General features: G+C 45.1%; 1 protein-coding gene and 1 long non-coding RNA gene across 2 annotated transcripts; one reads left to right on the forward strand and one right to left on the reverse strand.

Moving 5' to 3' along the window:
• Positions 1-3,527: 3,527 nt before the first annotated feature.
• LOC143674161 (uncharacterized) lies at positions 3,528-6,786 on the reverse strand. Its single transcript, XR_013170940.1, has 2 exons — positions 5,907-6,786; positions 3,528-3,984 (listed from the first exon to the last, which is right to left on the reverse strand). It is a non-coding gene; the product is annotated as an uncharacterized LOC143674161 (long non-coding RNA).
• A 277-nt stretch (positions 6,787-7,063) lies between these two features.
• JUN (Jun proto-oncogene, AP-1 transcription factor subunit) lies at positions 7,064-9,825 on the forward strand. Its single transcript, XM_077149495.1, has one exon. It carries the CDS (start codon positions 8,065-8,067, stop codon positions 9,064-9,066), a length of 1,002 nt encoding a protein of 333 aa, XP_077005610.1. The 5' UTR covers positions 7,064-8,064; the 3' UTR covers positions 9,067-9,825.
• Positions 9,826-15,745: the final 5,920 nt, after the last annotated feature.

The following is a 15,745-nucleotide window of genomic DNA, read 5'->3' on the forward strand; positions in this document are numbered from 1 at the left end:
GAAACTAGACCCAAGCAGATGAGGACTGACCTGACAGAGGTTTGATCACAGGGACTTTGATATGTAAATTCAACAGAGATTTATTGAGTACCCTCTATGTGCCAAGTAACAAACTAGATGCTGCACATACAGTGGAGACTAAAAGAGGCATCTCTTCCCCTCTGGATATTTGTTCTCTGGTAGGTGTGAGAGGCCTAACAAAAAACAATTACACAAAGAAATATGAAACAGCAAATTATGATAAATTTCAGTGTTAGGAGGAAATTACCACTTCCCTGGCCTCAAGTTTTCATAAGACAACATTTGCTAGACTAACCCTAGAGGACCCTCTAGGCCTCTCTCCATTTTTTATTTTTACTCCCCATAAAAAGAGTGAGAATCTGATTGCTCTGTTCAGAAAAAAAGACCTAAATATGCCCATCTCAGCCACTTGCTGTCTTTTTCAGTTTGTCTACAGGATATACACACTCACTGCCCCTTTGGGGACACTGTCCTTTGTGATAAGGTGTGTCCATGTTTGAGTTTAGCCAATGCAAAGGGGGTGAACATGATGTCCCTTTGGGAGAGGTCTGCAATTGTCCACCATTGCCAGGGATCACTGGGTAAGTTTAAAATTCAGGGGCAAAGGATGAGGAAGCCCATTATGGCCTCATGTCTGCCCCCTCCAATCTAGTACATACCAGCTATAAAGCTGATATGTTAATCTCCGTTCATCCAATTCCTGTCTAACCTTTAACTAGTTTTGAACATAACAAGGAAGGAATGTTATTTATTAACCTCCCCAAATTCTAGTAACGATAAAGAAAGACTTTTGGGACTTGGGAGAGTTTAAGAGGGAAATCTAATTCAGACGGAGTGGAAATTGGGGAAAACCTCTTTAAGTGTCATTGAAGTTAACACTTGAAAGATGACAGAAGTAGACAAAGGAACAGGGAAGAAGTAGGAGGCTTCATATAAATGTTCTTAGGTAAGAAACAGTTTATCTTGTGTGAAGCCAGTGTGCAAGTCATTAGGACTGTTCACCAAATACTTCTGGCTCTCTGCCTTCCAGACAAATAGGATTGCACCTCTTGGTCCACTTGTGGTGGGTAGACCATGTGACTAATCTAGCCAATGAACTGTGAGAAGGGATAGTGACATTTTCAAGCCAAGGCACTTAGTTTCCAGGTTAAGACCCTTCAAAGTTCTCTTTCCCTCTATCATGAGATAAGTAATGTTCTCAAAAGTGGGAGTTCCATTAGCCTGGGTCTCACAGGAAGGCGACATGAGCAGAGCCCCTGCCAATCTTCAACGGACAAGTAGCAGGAGCAAGAGGTAAATTTTTTTTTGTCTTAAGTCGCTGAGATTTGAGGATTGTTTTTTTAATATAGTACAACCTAGGCTTTCCTGACTGATACAGCTACAGAACAAAGTGAGGGGAGAAAATGACTATATCAGACCAGACAGATAGACATGGCCCAGATCATGTGGACTTTATAGGCCAGGTAAAGATTTGAGTTCATCCCAAATCCAGTAGGATGCTCTTAAGGAGGTTTCAGGGGGGGAGTATGACATGTTCTAACTTACATGTATTAAAATAAGATATGATTGCTATTTGGCGATTAGAACACCCCTTAATTCCATTATGGAAAGCGCTATAGAAGAAAAAAAATCAGTCAATAAGTATTTATTGAGGACCTTGTATCCTTCCATGTGTGCCAGGAACTGCATTAAGCACTGGAGACTCAAAAATGAGTAAGACAGAGTTCCTGGATTTGGAGGCAGGGATGTAAGACATTTATGAGATCACGCGATAAACGTTCCCTACTTCAGGTACGTTCCAAATGTGGTGACAGCCAAAGAAGATAATTACTATTTGGTAGTGAGGTGAGGAATGGGGTAAGGAAAAGCTTCAGAGGGGGTAAATATTTGAACAGGGTCTTGAAGGATGAGTAGGAGTTTACCAGATGGCATTTTGGTTAAGGATAAAAGTACATGGAGAGAAAAAAAAATGCTAGAGGAAAGGAAAATATTTACGGTGGCTGAGACAGAGGAATGTGAGGAATGTGTACTGCAGGGTGTGGTAGACTGTTTTACTATTTGCAAACACCTGCTGCCCCTCCCCACTGATTTCAGACCTGGCCACATGATCTGTTCTCAGCAGTTTTAAAAGCCAGTATGTAGTTCACCATGCTAATTTCTCTCTGCCATGGCAATCAGCTATGTTCCAGAGAGGAGGCACTCTGTTAGCTTGGGTTCTAGAGTAAAGATGACATGTATGAAACAGAGCCATGTTGTATGACATGGCATGTAGTATGAGTAAGAAGTTGTCTCTATGGCTGTAATCCAGTAAAGTTTTAGGAGGGCTACCATAGTATAATTGAGCCTAGACAGAGGTGTGCATTTCCAGCTGTCTTCCAGGCACAGAGTAGGACTGCATGATCCTGTACCCTTTAAGTTAGGCATGATCATGTGATAAGTTTTGGTCGATAATATGTAAACAGAGGTAACATGGTCATTTTGGGTAGGAAGCTTTAAAGCCAACATGAATTCACCACGTTTTCTTTCCCTTGCCAAGATCATTGGGATGATTATGGAAGCATATATCAAGACGAAACTTACTTCCGACTAGGTCTCTAAATGAGAACATTCAGCAGAGTCCCTCTGGCCTTGATCGTGTAGTATCAGTAAGGAACAAAGTTTTGGTGTTAAGCCACTGAGTTTTTTTAAGAGTTCATTATGGCAGTATAATCTAGCCTATTTTAACTGATAAAAACAGGCACCTAGACATAGGGAAATGCAAAAACAACAGTATACACAACAACAAAACTAAAGATTCATTTACAGGGCAATAATTAAGAACATTGTTATCAGAGGATGAAAGGATGACGATCCAATTGACAAACGTATCACTGTGATAACTAAGATGGCAGATCAAGAACCTACCCAACAAAAGCAAGAAGCTGTAAACCAGAATGTTAGTAGCATCTGTTGGTTGCTGTTGGGCACTTTTAGAAAGTTATTATAAAAATAAAAATAATAATTTCAAAAAATCAAACAAAAAAAATTCAACAAATGGTGCTGCAATAACAGGATACTCACATGGAAAAAGAATGAAATGTGACCACTGCCACACAGCATACCAAAAAAACAGAAAAGCTAGAAAGTAAGGGCCAATTAAAGAAGGCCTGGATATAAGAATTGATCAAGGGGAGGGCCTTCAAATTTATTGTTAACACCTCTGGATAAGATGTGTTAAGATGCTACACAGCACATATTTTCAATTGGACAAAATGGCTCAGGAAAAGGGAGAAAAGGTATGACTCTCCCATTGAAGCCCAATAAGCCCAAAGCATTCAAAATCAAGTTCAGGGTGGGAGAAATGAGAGCAAGAAAACTGAAAAAAATGTGACAAACCACAGAACTTAGAAACATGTTTAGAAAAAAATAGTGGCTGAGCTATTAGCACATGGAATACCTGGAATCAAAAAGGTAAGAAACATAATACATTTCTGAGAGTTGTACTGCGAAAAGAATGTGAGACTGGATTCAAGTTTGGGGATTCAATATCCCCCAAATATTACAATTTTATTTAAAAGCCTATTTTCCAATGCCTACATAGAAAGCAAGACTCTCTCAAAGGGCAAAGCCAGGGGTCACAGAAAACAACAGACAGGGCAGATATACTCATGGAGTGATACCAGAGTCTAATTAGGGTACTGGATAGAGAAGTCCTCCAAATGTCTGCACAGTGGACCAATATCTGCTGTGGTCTCTGAATTCTTCCCTTTCCAAATGGGAGTGTTGGCTGCAGCTGTACTGTCTCTGTCCCACGATTACATTTTGAGGTGTGGAGGATAAGTATCTTGCCCTTAGATGAAGAGGAGTTACATGTGAATCTGATGTAAACTCTACTACCAGCACCAGAAATCCTGGACAGTGAGCTTAATGCTGAAAATGGATGGTTCTGGTTATCTCCCTTGAGGAAGAGTGAGGGAGTTTTTCCTGTGGAAGGAGAGTAAGCCAAACATTTTGTGAACAGAAAGGGAGACTTACAGAACATTAACATTCCCCAAATATTCCTGGCTCTCTCCCTTCAATACACCTGGCAGGATTACACAGATTTAAAGTTAGGCATGCTCATGTAACTTGCTTTGGCCAATGATATGTGTCCCTTCCAGGTGAATGCTCTGAGAGCCACTGACTGATATGCCTCATTTTCTCCCCCTAGCCAAGGTAGTTGTAAGAAGCATGTATCGAGATGAAGCTCCTTCCTTAAGTGACTCCTTAAGTGATTATAGGGGCAGAATCCCCTGAAAACCCACGTCGGACATGGAACATGAGCAGGAAATAAACTCCCATTGTGTTAACCCACTGAGATGTTAAGGTTGCTTGTTATAGCTTTCCTGACTGATGCTGGGAGTGAAAGATGAGACTGGAGAGAGCAGGAGAATAAATTATGAAGGGCCCCTTCTGCCAGGCAAAGGAGTCAGAACTCTCCTATAAGAAGGCAATGAAGATTTCCAAGCAGGGGCGTTAACATGAACAGATTTGTTATTTTTTGGATAAAATACACTATTTCTCAACAGAAGGAGAAAATCAGCCTACTAAACCACATAAGGCAGGGAGGAACATACAGAATCTTCAGGAAAAAAGGTATATACCCAAATTCCTAAGTTTTGGAATTTCTAAATAAGGGAGCTGAACGGAGTCTCTGAAAGGAGTTACAAATCAGAGGATCAGGCGAGACAATTTCTCCTATCCTACAAACTCCATTTTCTCTGCAGACAACTAATATTTCACAAGAAAGTTTGCCAGAGCCAAGAAGATAACAGGGAATATTAATTTCCAGCTCCCTGTATGACTTAGCAAGATACTTAAACTCTCTGAATTTACTTCCTTATATGTCAAATACAGATAATAATAATTATACATATTATATATATTATATCAGTATACACATATATCAAGATGGTTGTAGGGAGAAAACAGCACATTTAAATTGCCCGAAAAATGGTAAGTGTTTAAAATATGAAAATTATTCTTATTGTTATTGTAAAAATTACTAAGAACACAAGTTTTCTGATTACAACAAAAAAATGATTATGGACAACAAAACAAAGAATGAGCCTCCTTCAAGGAAGGAACTGGATCTTGTCACCCCTGTATACCTACACACTCCTCCTCACTGTACCCCAGCCTCAGTGGGCCTGACTCACAGTAGCCACTGTTATCCTCTGCGGCATGAGTGAATGAGAAGTGAGCGCCCAGAGTGAAGAAAAATTGGCAGATTTCCCACTGACACCACACCAGCTGCTGTTTTACTGTTGATTCTGAAGTCTCAAAGCCACAAATACCTTAAGGCTGGAGATTATGAACTCAAGACAGAATTCCCCCAATCTCAGAGGAGAAAAACCAGAATTAGACCCTAGGAACTTAAACTGCTTCAATTTCAAGCCCCAGTCTCAGACAGAAGACCTGATAAAGAACTGATTTGTAAACCTTTCCTCCCTCACCCCTTCACTCACCACCTCCCATTACTGCTCCTCACAAGAAAGTGGACTTGTACTGCCAAATCAAACTCTCCTAACCTGGCATTTCATCCACTTCCTAAAAGGCTCGGGGAAACTTCCAGGAAGGGGGCTATGGAGGGACCAACTCCCTAGGCCTGGAAGCTATGATGCTACGTTGACTCCGGGTAGCCGAATGAGGTAGATGGGTCCCACTCGCAGTTGAGGGACCTGAAGTACCGAGTTCAGTGCTTTGCTTCATTTCACAATATAGCAGCCCTGAGCCACGAGAGAACCCACGATTCCGGATTTCGGTATTCTTTACACCACTCACTTCTGCCCATAAAGGGGGGGGGGGGCGGTGGGGGAGAGATGGGGGTGGGGAGAAATCAAATTACAGAAAAAAGAGCCACTTACATGTGTCTAGCGCTTCCTAGAGGCTGCACAGAACTTGGGCCCACCACCCGGCAGGGAGCAGAGATTCTGAATACTAGTTCTACCCCTAAGGCGTTGCGTGACTATTGCTAAGTCTCTGCCACTCTTGAGACTTGGTTTCCCGGAAGCAAATCCGAGCCGGAGTGGTGAATGTATCGTGGACAGACGATCACCCGGGTTCCCCGAGTTTCGGATTTCCTAAACAAACGCTCGTTCCCAACTGGACGCTGAGTTTGCCCCAACCCTACCTCATATAAAAACCTCCCCTCTGAGGCAAAGCTATAACCCCCCGCACGCTCTCCCTTAGGAGACTTAGGGGGTAGAGGATGAAATGGGGTGCAGCGGAGACTTGGCGGGGCGCCCAGTTTCAAGCAATGCAAATCATTCGGGTCTAGGCACAGCCAGACGGCGGCGAGAACTGTCGCTCCTGAACTCGACCAAGACAAACTTCGGAGCGTTCTCAATGGAGGGTGTTGACTCCCAACACACCGCCCCTAAACTGAAGCGCACTTTCACTCGCCCCACGGGAGACTTTACAGAACCACCTTAAGGGCTGCGTTCCCGCCCTCCGGAAGTGCGGGGGTGGGGCACAGACGCGGGCTGCCAGCCTCCTGGTCCCGCGAGGTAGAGAAATGTCCGTAGGTGACTTCGAGCCGCGACCCCGCAGTGGGAAAATGCCACCGCCCACACACCCTCGGTCCCAGACTACTGGTCCGGTTCCCCAGCCTTCCGGGTCCCCGCATCCCGTGCATCCCTGTCGCGAGCCCTGAACTTGAGCCTGCCTCTGTCAGAAGGTGCGAGCGTCAGCTCCCGTCCGCCCGCTCGCGGCGGCCACCGTCACTGGACAGTCAAACCCCAAGACGTCAGCCCACAATGCATCGGGCGGGTTGGGGAGAGGCGGGTGAAGAGAGGCGAGATCGCGCGGGAGGGGGAGGGGGAAAGGAGGAGAAAGAAGGGCCCAACTGTAGGAGGGCAGCGGAGCATTACCTCATCCCGTGAGCCTCCGCGAGCCCAGAGAAGAATCTTCTAGGGTGGGGTCTCCATAGCGACAGGCGGGCCCGCCCCCCAGAGAGCGACGCAAGCCAATGGGAAGGCCTCGGGGTGACATCATGGGCTATTTTTAGGGGTTGACTGGTAGCAGATAAGTGTTGAGCTGCGAGCTGGATAAGGGCTCAGAGTTGCACTGAGTGTGGCTGAAGCAGCGAGGCGGGAGTGGAGGTGCGCCGACTGGGGTAGACAGACAGATAGACACAGTCAGTCAGTCAGAACGGCAGTGGAGCCCGACCTGCAAGTCTTATTTTCTTTTCCATTTCCTTACTCACTGCCCAGAGCTAGAGCCTGTGGCTCCGGGCTGGTGTTTGGGGAGCGCCGGGAGAGCCCCTTCTCCAGCCGCCCCCGGGAGGAGAGCCCCGCTGCCCAGGCACTGACTGCCGCGGAGAGCGACGACTGCCTGGGGAAGTCCAGCGAGTGGCTGCAGCGGCAAGGAAGTTTCCCGACCGGGAGAGAGAACAAGTACCGCAGGTCCGGGAGAGAACTTTTGCAAACCTTTCCTCCGCCTTAAGCTGCCGCGGCGGCGGTAAAGAAGGCGGCGGCGGCGGAGTGAGGAGAGAGAAGAGGGACGTGCACCCCAGCTTCGCTCTCACGCGTTGCTGAACTTGGGCGAGCGCGAGCCGCGGCTGCCGAGCGGTCCCCCCTCCCCCTGGTAGCGGAGGAGGGGACAGTCGTCGGAGTCGGGGCGGCCGAGACCTGTCGCCGGCCGGCCACTGCGGGGTCCGAGCTGACCAGCGCCTCCGGGAGAGCCGGTGTCCCCGAGAAGCGAGTCCGTCTGCGGAATCCGAGGAACCTTTACGCCAGACAAGCGCTCAGTGAGTGACCGCGACTTTTCAAAGCCGGGCAGCGCGCGCGAACAGACAAGTAAGAAAGAGTGCAGGCGGCACTTAACCCTGAGTTCCCTGGAGCGAGCCGGTGAGGAGGGCGCCTAGGGGAGGACAGCCCGCGGGTGTGCGCACTCTTAGAGAAACTTTGCTTGCCCAAGGCCCGGGGAGGCGCGGGTGTTCCCCGTTTGTCCGCGCGCTGTTGCGGCCCCCAAAACTTCTGCGCGCAGCCCAGACTAACCCCACTTCAAGCGACGGACTGTTCTATGACTGCAAAGATGGAAACAACCTTCTACGACGATGCCCTCAACGCCTCGTTCCTCCAGTCTGAGAGCGGCGCCTACGGCTACAGTAACCCCAAGATCCTGAAGCAGAGCATGACCCTGAACCTGGCCGATCCTGTGGGCAGCCTGAAGCCGCACCTCCGCGCCAAGAACTCGGACCTCCTCACCTCTCCCGACGTGGGGCTCCTCAAACTGGCGTCTCCCGAACTGGAGCGTCTGATAATCCAGTCTAGCAACGGGCATATCACCACCACACCGACCCCCACCCAGTTCCTGTGCCCCAAGAACGTGACCGACGAGCAGGAGGGCTTCGCCGAGGGCTTCGTGCGCGCCCTGGCCGAACTGCACAGCCAGAACACTCTGCCCAGCGTCACGTCCGCGGCACAGCCGGTCAGCGGGGCGGGCCTGGTGGCCCCGGCGGTGGCTTCCGTGGCGGGCGGCAGTGGCAGCGGCGGCTTCAGCGCCAGCCTGCACAGCGAGCCGCCGGTCTACGCCAACCTCAGCAACTTCAACCCCGGCGCGCTGAGCAGCGGCGGCGGGGCGCCCTCCTACGGCGCCGGCAGCCTGGCCTTCCCCGCGCAGCCCCAGCAGCAACAACCGCCTCAGCCGCCACACCACCTGCCCCAGCAGATCCCGGTGCAACACCCGCGGCTGCAGGCCCTGAAGGAGGAGCCGCAGACGGTCCCCGAGATGCCTGGGGAGACGCCGCCCCTGTCCCCCATTGACATGGAGTCACAGGAGCGGATCAAGGCGGAGAGGAAGCGCATGAGGAACCGTATCGCTGCCTCCAAGTGCCGGAAAAGGAAGTTGGAGAGGATCGCCCGGCTGGAGGAAAAAGTGAAAACCTTGAAAGCGCAGAACTCGGAGCTGGCGTCCACGGCTAACATGCTCAGGGAACAGGTGGCACAGCTTAAACAGAAAGTCATGAACCACGTTAACAGTGGGTGCCAACTCATGCTAACTCAACAGTTGCAAACGTTTTGAGGAGAGACTGTCGGGGGTTGAGGGGAAACGGAGAAAAAAAATGACACGGAGGGACGGACTTGAGAACTTGACAAGTTGCGAGAGAGAGAAAAAAGAAGTGTCCGAGGACTAAAGCCAAGGGTATCCAAGTTGGACTGGGTTGCGTCCTGACGGCGCCCCCAGTGTGCACGAGTGGGAAGGACTTGGCGCGCCCTGCCTTGGTGTGGAGCCAAGGAGCGGCCGCCTGCGGGCTGCCCAGCTTTGCGGACCGGCTGTACCCGCGCGAACAGAACGTTAAACTTTTCTTTAACATTGACCAAGAACTGCATGGACCTAACATTCGATCTCATTCAGTATTACAAGGGGGGAGGGGGAGGGACAGGGATTACAAACTTCAATAGAGACTGTAGATTGCTTCTGTAGTACTCTTTAAGAACACAAAGGGGGGTGGGGCGGGGAGGGGAGGCGGGAGGACGGTTTGTAGAGAGGGAGGCTGAGCCAACAGATGAACTCTTTCTGGCCTGCCTTCATTAACTGTGTATGTACATATATATTTTTTAATTTGATGAAAGCTGATTACTGTCAATAAACAGCTTCATGCCTTTGTAAGTTATTTCATGTTTGTTTGTTTGGGTATCCTACCCATTGTTGTTTGTAAATAAGAGATTTGGAGCACTCTGAGTTTACCATTTGTAATAAAATATATAATTTTTTTATGTTTTGTTTCTGAAAATTCCAGAAAGGATATTTAAGAAAATACAATAAAATATTGAAAAAGTATCCTCCACCTCTTTTCTGCATTATCTGTAGATTAATAATGAGTGGAGTTGAAAGAGTTAAGAGTGTCAAAATCTCAGAGCTTCTTACTATCAAGCAGTAAAAACTACTCTCTACTGGACTTTAGAAATGTAGCTGATGCTCTCCTCAAGTTACATTATTGCCTCCCCCCAACTATCTATGTAGGATTGCTCACCAAAGGATAGTGTGGTCTTTCAGGTTGCTTTAAAGTTTGTATCAAGTGGCATGTGCTGTGACCACTTATAATGTTAGCAGAAATTTAACAGCTGCTTATTCTTAAAGTAAGAAGTGATGACATATTATACAAAAGATGTATCCTTCCCATTTGGAATCTTTAATAATTCCTAGATTAAAAAGACTTTACTTATGAATATTTATAACAGCATTGTCACAATAAATGTATTCAAATATCAATAACAGATCTTGAATTCCTTTCCCTTTATTACATTTTTTCTCCCCTAGGTATATATTGAACCTTTCTTTTTCAGTTGCTGGGGTTAACATTACTGCAATAGGAACTTACTTGATCATTAAGAAGCCAATTATTTAGGAAGACTCAAACCAGAAGTTGCAATCACCAATTTCATTAATTCTTTTAAGTCATAATACTACAGAAGAATCTTTATCTATCTATATATGTTTCTCTCTCTGCCTGAAATAAACACTTATGCCTCAGAAAATTACCAGCACAGCAGTTTACCATTTTGGATCCTTCAATAATTTATTTCTTAATTTGTTTCTAAAATAATCAACTTCATTTAAATAAGCATTATACAATCAGTCTCAAAAGGTGGTAATCTAGATGCTATGGAAAAGATTAGCAAGAAAACATGAACACCAACACAGATTACATGTGTAAAGCAAACCCCAACTCTGGGGAAATGGCAAATTTATATTCTGTCTACACATATAACTTAGGAGATCAACAAGGCAATACTCAACAAGGGAACAATTTTTGCTTGGTTGCTTTTCATCCCAAGAGTCAGTGTGATTATCAAGGAGCAAATGCAATATGATATCCAGGAATATTTCATAAACCACTAATTAAGGCAGGGCTGTTTGCTCATTAGCAGCGCTCTAGTACCCAACGGGTCTGGGAGCACTAATATTTCTGCCTGTGGCTGCAAATCCAAATAGACAAAGAGTTTCTTCTGAGAAGAATACCTAGGAGTGGAAGAGATTGGCCAGGGTTTTTGGCTATTAGATACACTCCGTTGTAATAGCATTGCTTTAACACAGGGTTACTGGGAGCAGAGCCTAGTTTGCCAAACAGTGAATTTGCCGATGTCAGCAACCCGGAAGGTGAGTTGATTTTGACCATATGTAGGAATAGTCAGCAGAGGGACAATAAAGCACTTTGGGGTGGGGCTCTGTGGAAGCCAAGCAAGAGCCAACTAGAAAAAATAAGCAGGCTGGGGAATTAATTACCTGCAAAGGTAGACTAAGCCCAGACAACACTGCAGCACAGAAAAGCCACACCACTCCCTAGTTTGCTTTAGACTCCAATGTTTAAAAAAAAAAAGTTCTGAAACTCAGCCTTATCTGCACACTTGGTTGTTTCAACTAACCTTCCAAATGCATATCCCTGAAATTCTAACCATACTAACCAAAACTGGTGGAAAAAATAATTGTGGTAAAGGTAACTAACCAATGGCCTCTTATAAACTTTCGAGACAGACATCAGCTAATTAATTACTTATAGACACTCAAAGGTTAATTTTATGGGCATCAAATGATTTATTCTTTGGATAACACTAATAGTTGAAGAGGATGAAGGTAGAGGCATGGAAAGTATTAATCCTGTCATCATTTCTCCTATTCTAACTATATTTAACAAATAATTTGATCAGGGATTCTTAATCCTGTATGTCCATTGGGAGTGATCATGAATTCAATGAAATCACCTACAAAGTTGTGTGTATGTGTGTGTGCATGTGTTTGCACTTTCCTGGGGAGAGAGATCATTGGCTTTTAACTGGTTCTTATAGATTTTCATGACTCAAAAAAGGTTAATACACCCTGAATTGAATGGCTACATACCCACTATCAGAAGCATATCTATCTTTGAATGAATTCTAACCCCCATGCCCTATCAATGCCATGCTTTTACTTTTGCTTGTGCTCATCACTCTTCTTAGAATACCTTTCTTTCTGGTTAAATTGATGAACAGTACCCATTTTTCAAGTGTTGGCACAAGTGTCACTTTCCCTGTGAATCCTTCCTTGCTAACTCCATCTTCCAGTAGAATGAATAATTCCCCACTGAGCATCCATAAGCTTTTGTCAAAATTTCTATGATATCCCTATCCAAAATGTATTATCATTGTGAACCTTCGTATCTCCTCGCCAGAGCCTTATCCTACTCATTTGTTTACCCACAGGCTAGTACAGTGCCAGGCATAGTCAGTGTTCATAAAAATAAATGTTTGATAAACAATAGAACCCAAAGTCTCCTCCCAAATGATTCCAGGTCTTAGTTTTTTTTTTTTCCTAGTGAAATCCACTCCCAAGTACACAACCCCAGATGAATCAAATACCTCCCAGAAAAGTCAAACTTGGCCAATCACCAAGTTCTAAAGCCTAGTTCTTAATGAGTACCCTTAAAAGATTTAAGCTGTTAGCACATTCACACTTCCAGCCACGGAAAGCATCCATTCCCTCCGCCACTAATGCGAGTGGACATCTTCTTATATAAAACTGGTCTGTCTGAAATATTAGGCTTGGAGAATGGAGATGGGGAAGGATAATACGTGTATCATTAGCAGGCACCAAAAAATAGTTCCAGATGTGGCTTTATTAAAAACAACCAACTTCATTAGTAGTGACATAAGGGACTTTCTAAGTTATATGTATAGCAAGGGTCCAACATTTCTTGATCATGCTAATTCATCTATTCTCTATGTTCTTTTATTACTAGAGTAGCTGTACATAAGATGGATCAAGGAAAAAGATGGTACCATAGTCTGCTCTGTCCCCTGCCTCTACCACCCACCTCTATATGGGTCAGATAGAATCTCATGGAAAAGGGTAAGAGGGTTAGAGGTTGAGGATGCCCCGGACAGTGAAAATATCCCATCCTAAGCCCGGAACCTAACCCTTAGACTAGAGGCTTCCCCTTGGACACCCTAAAGAAGAGCATTCCTCAGGACCTGGGTCTCTTTGAGACCCTATGCTAGGCCACCGGGATTCAATGATGAGCAGAATACAATTTCTGTTCTCAAGGAACTCACATTCCGGTGGGAAGGAGTGTGGGGATTTTAATGCTTGCAGATACAAACACTATGAGAAAAGGGTGCCAGATGTGGGGGGGAGGAAGCCATTATCAGGAAAGACTTCATGAGACATTTGAGCTGATCCAGTGACAGAAAAGACTGAGAAAAGTGATCCAGTGACAGAAAAGACTGAGCTGATCCAGTGACAGAAAAGACAGGAAAGACTTCATAACATTTGAGCTGATCCAGTGACAGAAAAGGTGGGAGGGAAAGAATTTGCATGTAAAAGCACAGAGACATGAGAAAGTATGGTATGCTTAGGAGCTTGTACGCTGCTTGGATTGGCTGGGAAATAAGGTATGAATGGAAAAGTGAAGAGAGATAAAGCAGGAACGTTTTTTTAAAGTCAGTTTGTAAAGGAACCCATGTTCTCCTGGAGGTCATGCAGACCCATAGAAGGATTTGAGGCAGAGCAGGCATGGACAGCTCTGAACTGAAGAAATACTCACTTTGGCAGCAGTTGGATGATGGCCTAGTGGGGAAAAGGCTGTATAAGGAGTGTAATATCAAAAAGGGGTGTTTAGTTTAATTTATAATGCCTGTGACATTTCCCATAATCCCTGAATTGGGAGAGAAATAAGAAGATAGCATTGTCAAGCTACATCTATTCCACATTTCTTCTTATGCAACTTTCTGACAAGTTAGGTCTGAGATATGACATTGGGACATTTACTTTTTATCTACACTCCTTGCCCCTTACTTAAGTTTTCCTCTTCACAGTGTCAATTTGACATCCTGAAGGAAAGTTGACTTACAAAATGGCCCAGAGCCCACCTGCTCAAATAAATGGATGTCAAAAAAAGAGGCCTGTACCACCTAAGCCAGCTTCCTAAGGTGACAGTGTTCAGTTGTGTCAGCACCATGTCAATTGTTCCTCACTTCTACAGGACCCAAATCTGATTTTATCTAGTCACCCAGAATTGCTTAAGCTCAGTGAAAGCAATTGATCCAAACAATACAAACTTTTGATAAATAAACAAAGAGGCCAGTGTTTTTATGTATGTTGGGGGAATCAACTAATAACTCCTTACATATATACCACACTCATTTCATCTGGCAAGTAATATTGAATTCCTACTTTGTTCCAGGCACTAGAAACAGTAGAGAGCAAAATTGACAGGATGCTTGTCCTCATGAGTTTTATAACCCAGTAAGAGAGATATTTAATGAGGAAACACAGATAAATGTATGATTGTAGATTTTGACTTATGCGATGGAAAAGAGTCAGGCACTCTAAAAGAGAATAAAAAGTTAAACTGGGTTGGAGGCAAAGAAGGTGTTTCTGAAGAAATGCTTGAGCGGAGACTTAGGAGATGACTAAGAGTTTATCAAGTAAAAAGCAGAAGAGTAGGGGTAGAGAATTCCAGGCAGAGTCAGCATGAGAGAAGACCCTGATTGGGGAAAGACTTCAGTGTGTCCTAGGATTTGAGAAGGCCTGCGTTCCTGCAGTGGAGTGGGCAAAGGGGAGGGTGACAAACAATAAGATTTTGTACCCGCCAATTCATGTTCTTATAGTTTACAAAGTGATTTCACCTCTTCTAACTCATTTTATCTTAACTTTTTTTTCATGAGTACTCTTGGGGTACTTAGAGCAGTCATGTTTCACCAGAGCAGAAGCTGAGACTCTCAGTGAGTTTTAAGTGCTGTTCTCAAGGCCACCCATCCAGTGACTGGTGGGACCAAGATTAGGTCCTCAGTCATCAAGAACCATATTCTTTTCCTCTATTCTTCCAGGAGCCAGATGCCTAAGTCATCTTGGATCCCTTACCTAGCACACCCCCTTACTTCTACATCAAGCACCCTGGAGAACTGAATTACTCATCAGAAGGTTCTTTGATATGCACAGCATCTGAGCAAAAGTAATCAGATAGTCTCTCGGGATATTTCATCCACGCTGTATCAACGTCCAATGAACTCTCCTTGCCCTGCTTTAAATTCTCCCTCTCTGGAGGAACAAGAATAGTTAGTGCTAAGAAGCCCTGATAATTCCCTGCTATCCAAACTTCCTTCACATACACCCTCTAAAAAATATTGCTTCGTGGTTACCTCCTTATTACCTCAGAAAATTGGGCTACCAAATCATTGATTAAGTTGCTTCCTTTGGTTCTAGATACTCACTGGACAGAATTTTGGCTTTTCCCAAAACTCCTGGGGTCTGTCTTAAGGCTAATCTCTTCCAGAAGGAATTGGTTCATCCTCAGTTCCTCCTTAGAAGGGAAGCTTTGCCTGACCTTTTCTCAAATTTTGAAAGAAGGTGGGCAGGCATCTGGGCTGTTATATGACTGATTATCCCTCCAGTTAGGATACTTACAAGGGCCAGTAACAGAAGATGCAATTTAAACAAGGCATTGCAGGGATGGCTACATAAAACAGGCCCAGGGATGGCTAATATAGTGGCTTAGTGAAGTCATCATAGGCCAGGTGCTTTCCCTCTTTTCATTTCACCATTCTCAGTATGTCAAGGAAGTTCCCTGTATGGACTCAAGATGGCTGTAACTGTTCCTGGCATCAGGTGTATACAATAATTTCCTGCAATACAGGACGTTTGTTTCCATTTCTTCTCTTTTTATTAACAAGAGAAACCTTTCCTAGAAGTTCCCATTTCTACTCCAGTAGACTTAACTTTGGCT

The sequence above is a fragment of the Tamandua tetradactyla genome, chromosome 2 (genome assembly GCF_023851605.1).
Source record: "Tamandua tetradactyla isolate mTamTet1 chromosome 2, mTamTet1.pri, whole genome shotgun sequence".
NCBI lineage: Eukaryota > Metazoa > Chordata > Mammalia > Pilosa > Myrmecophagidae > Tamandua > Tamandua tetradactyla.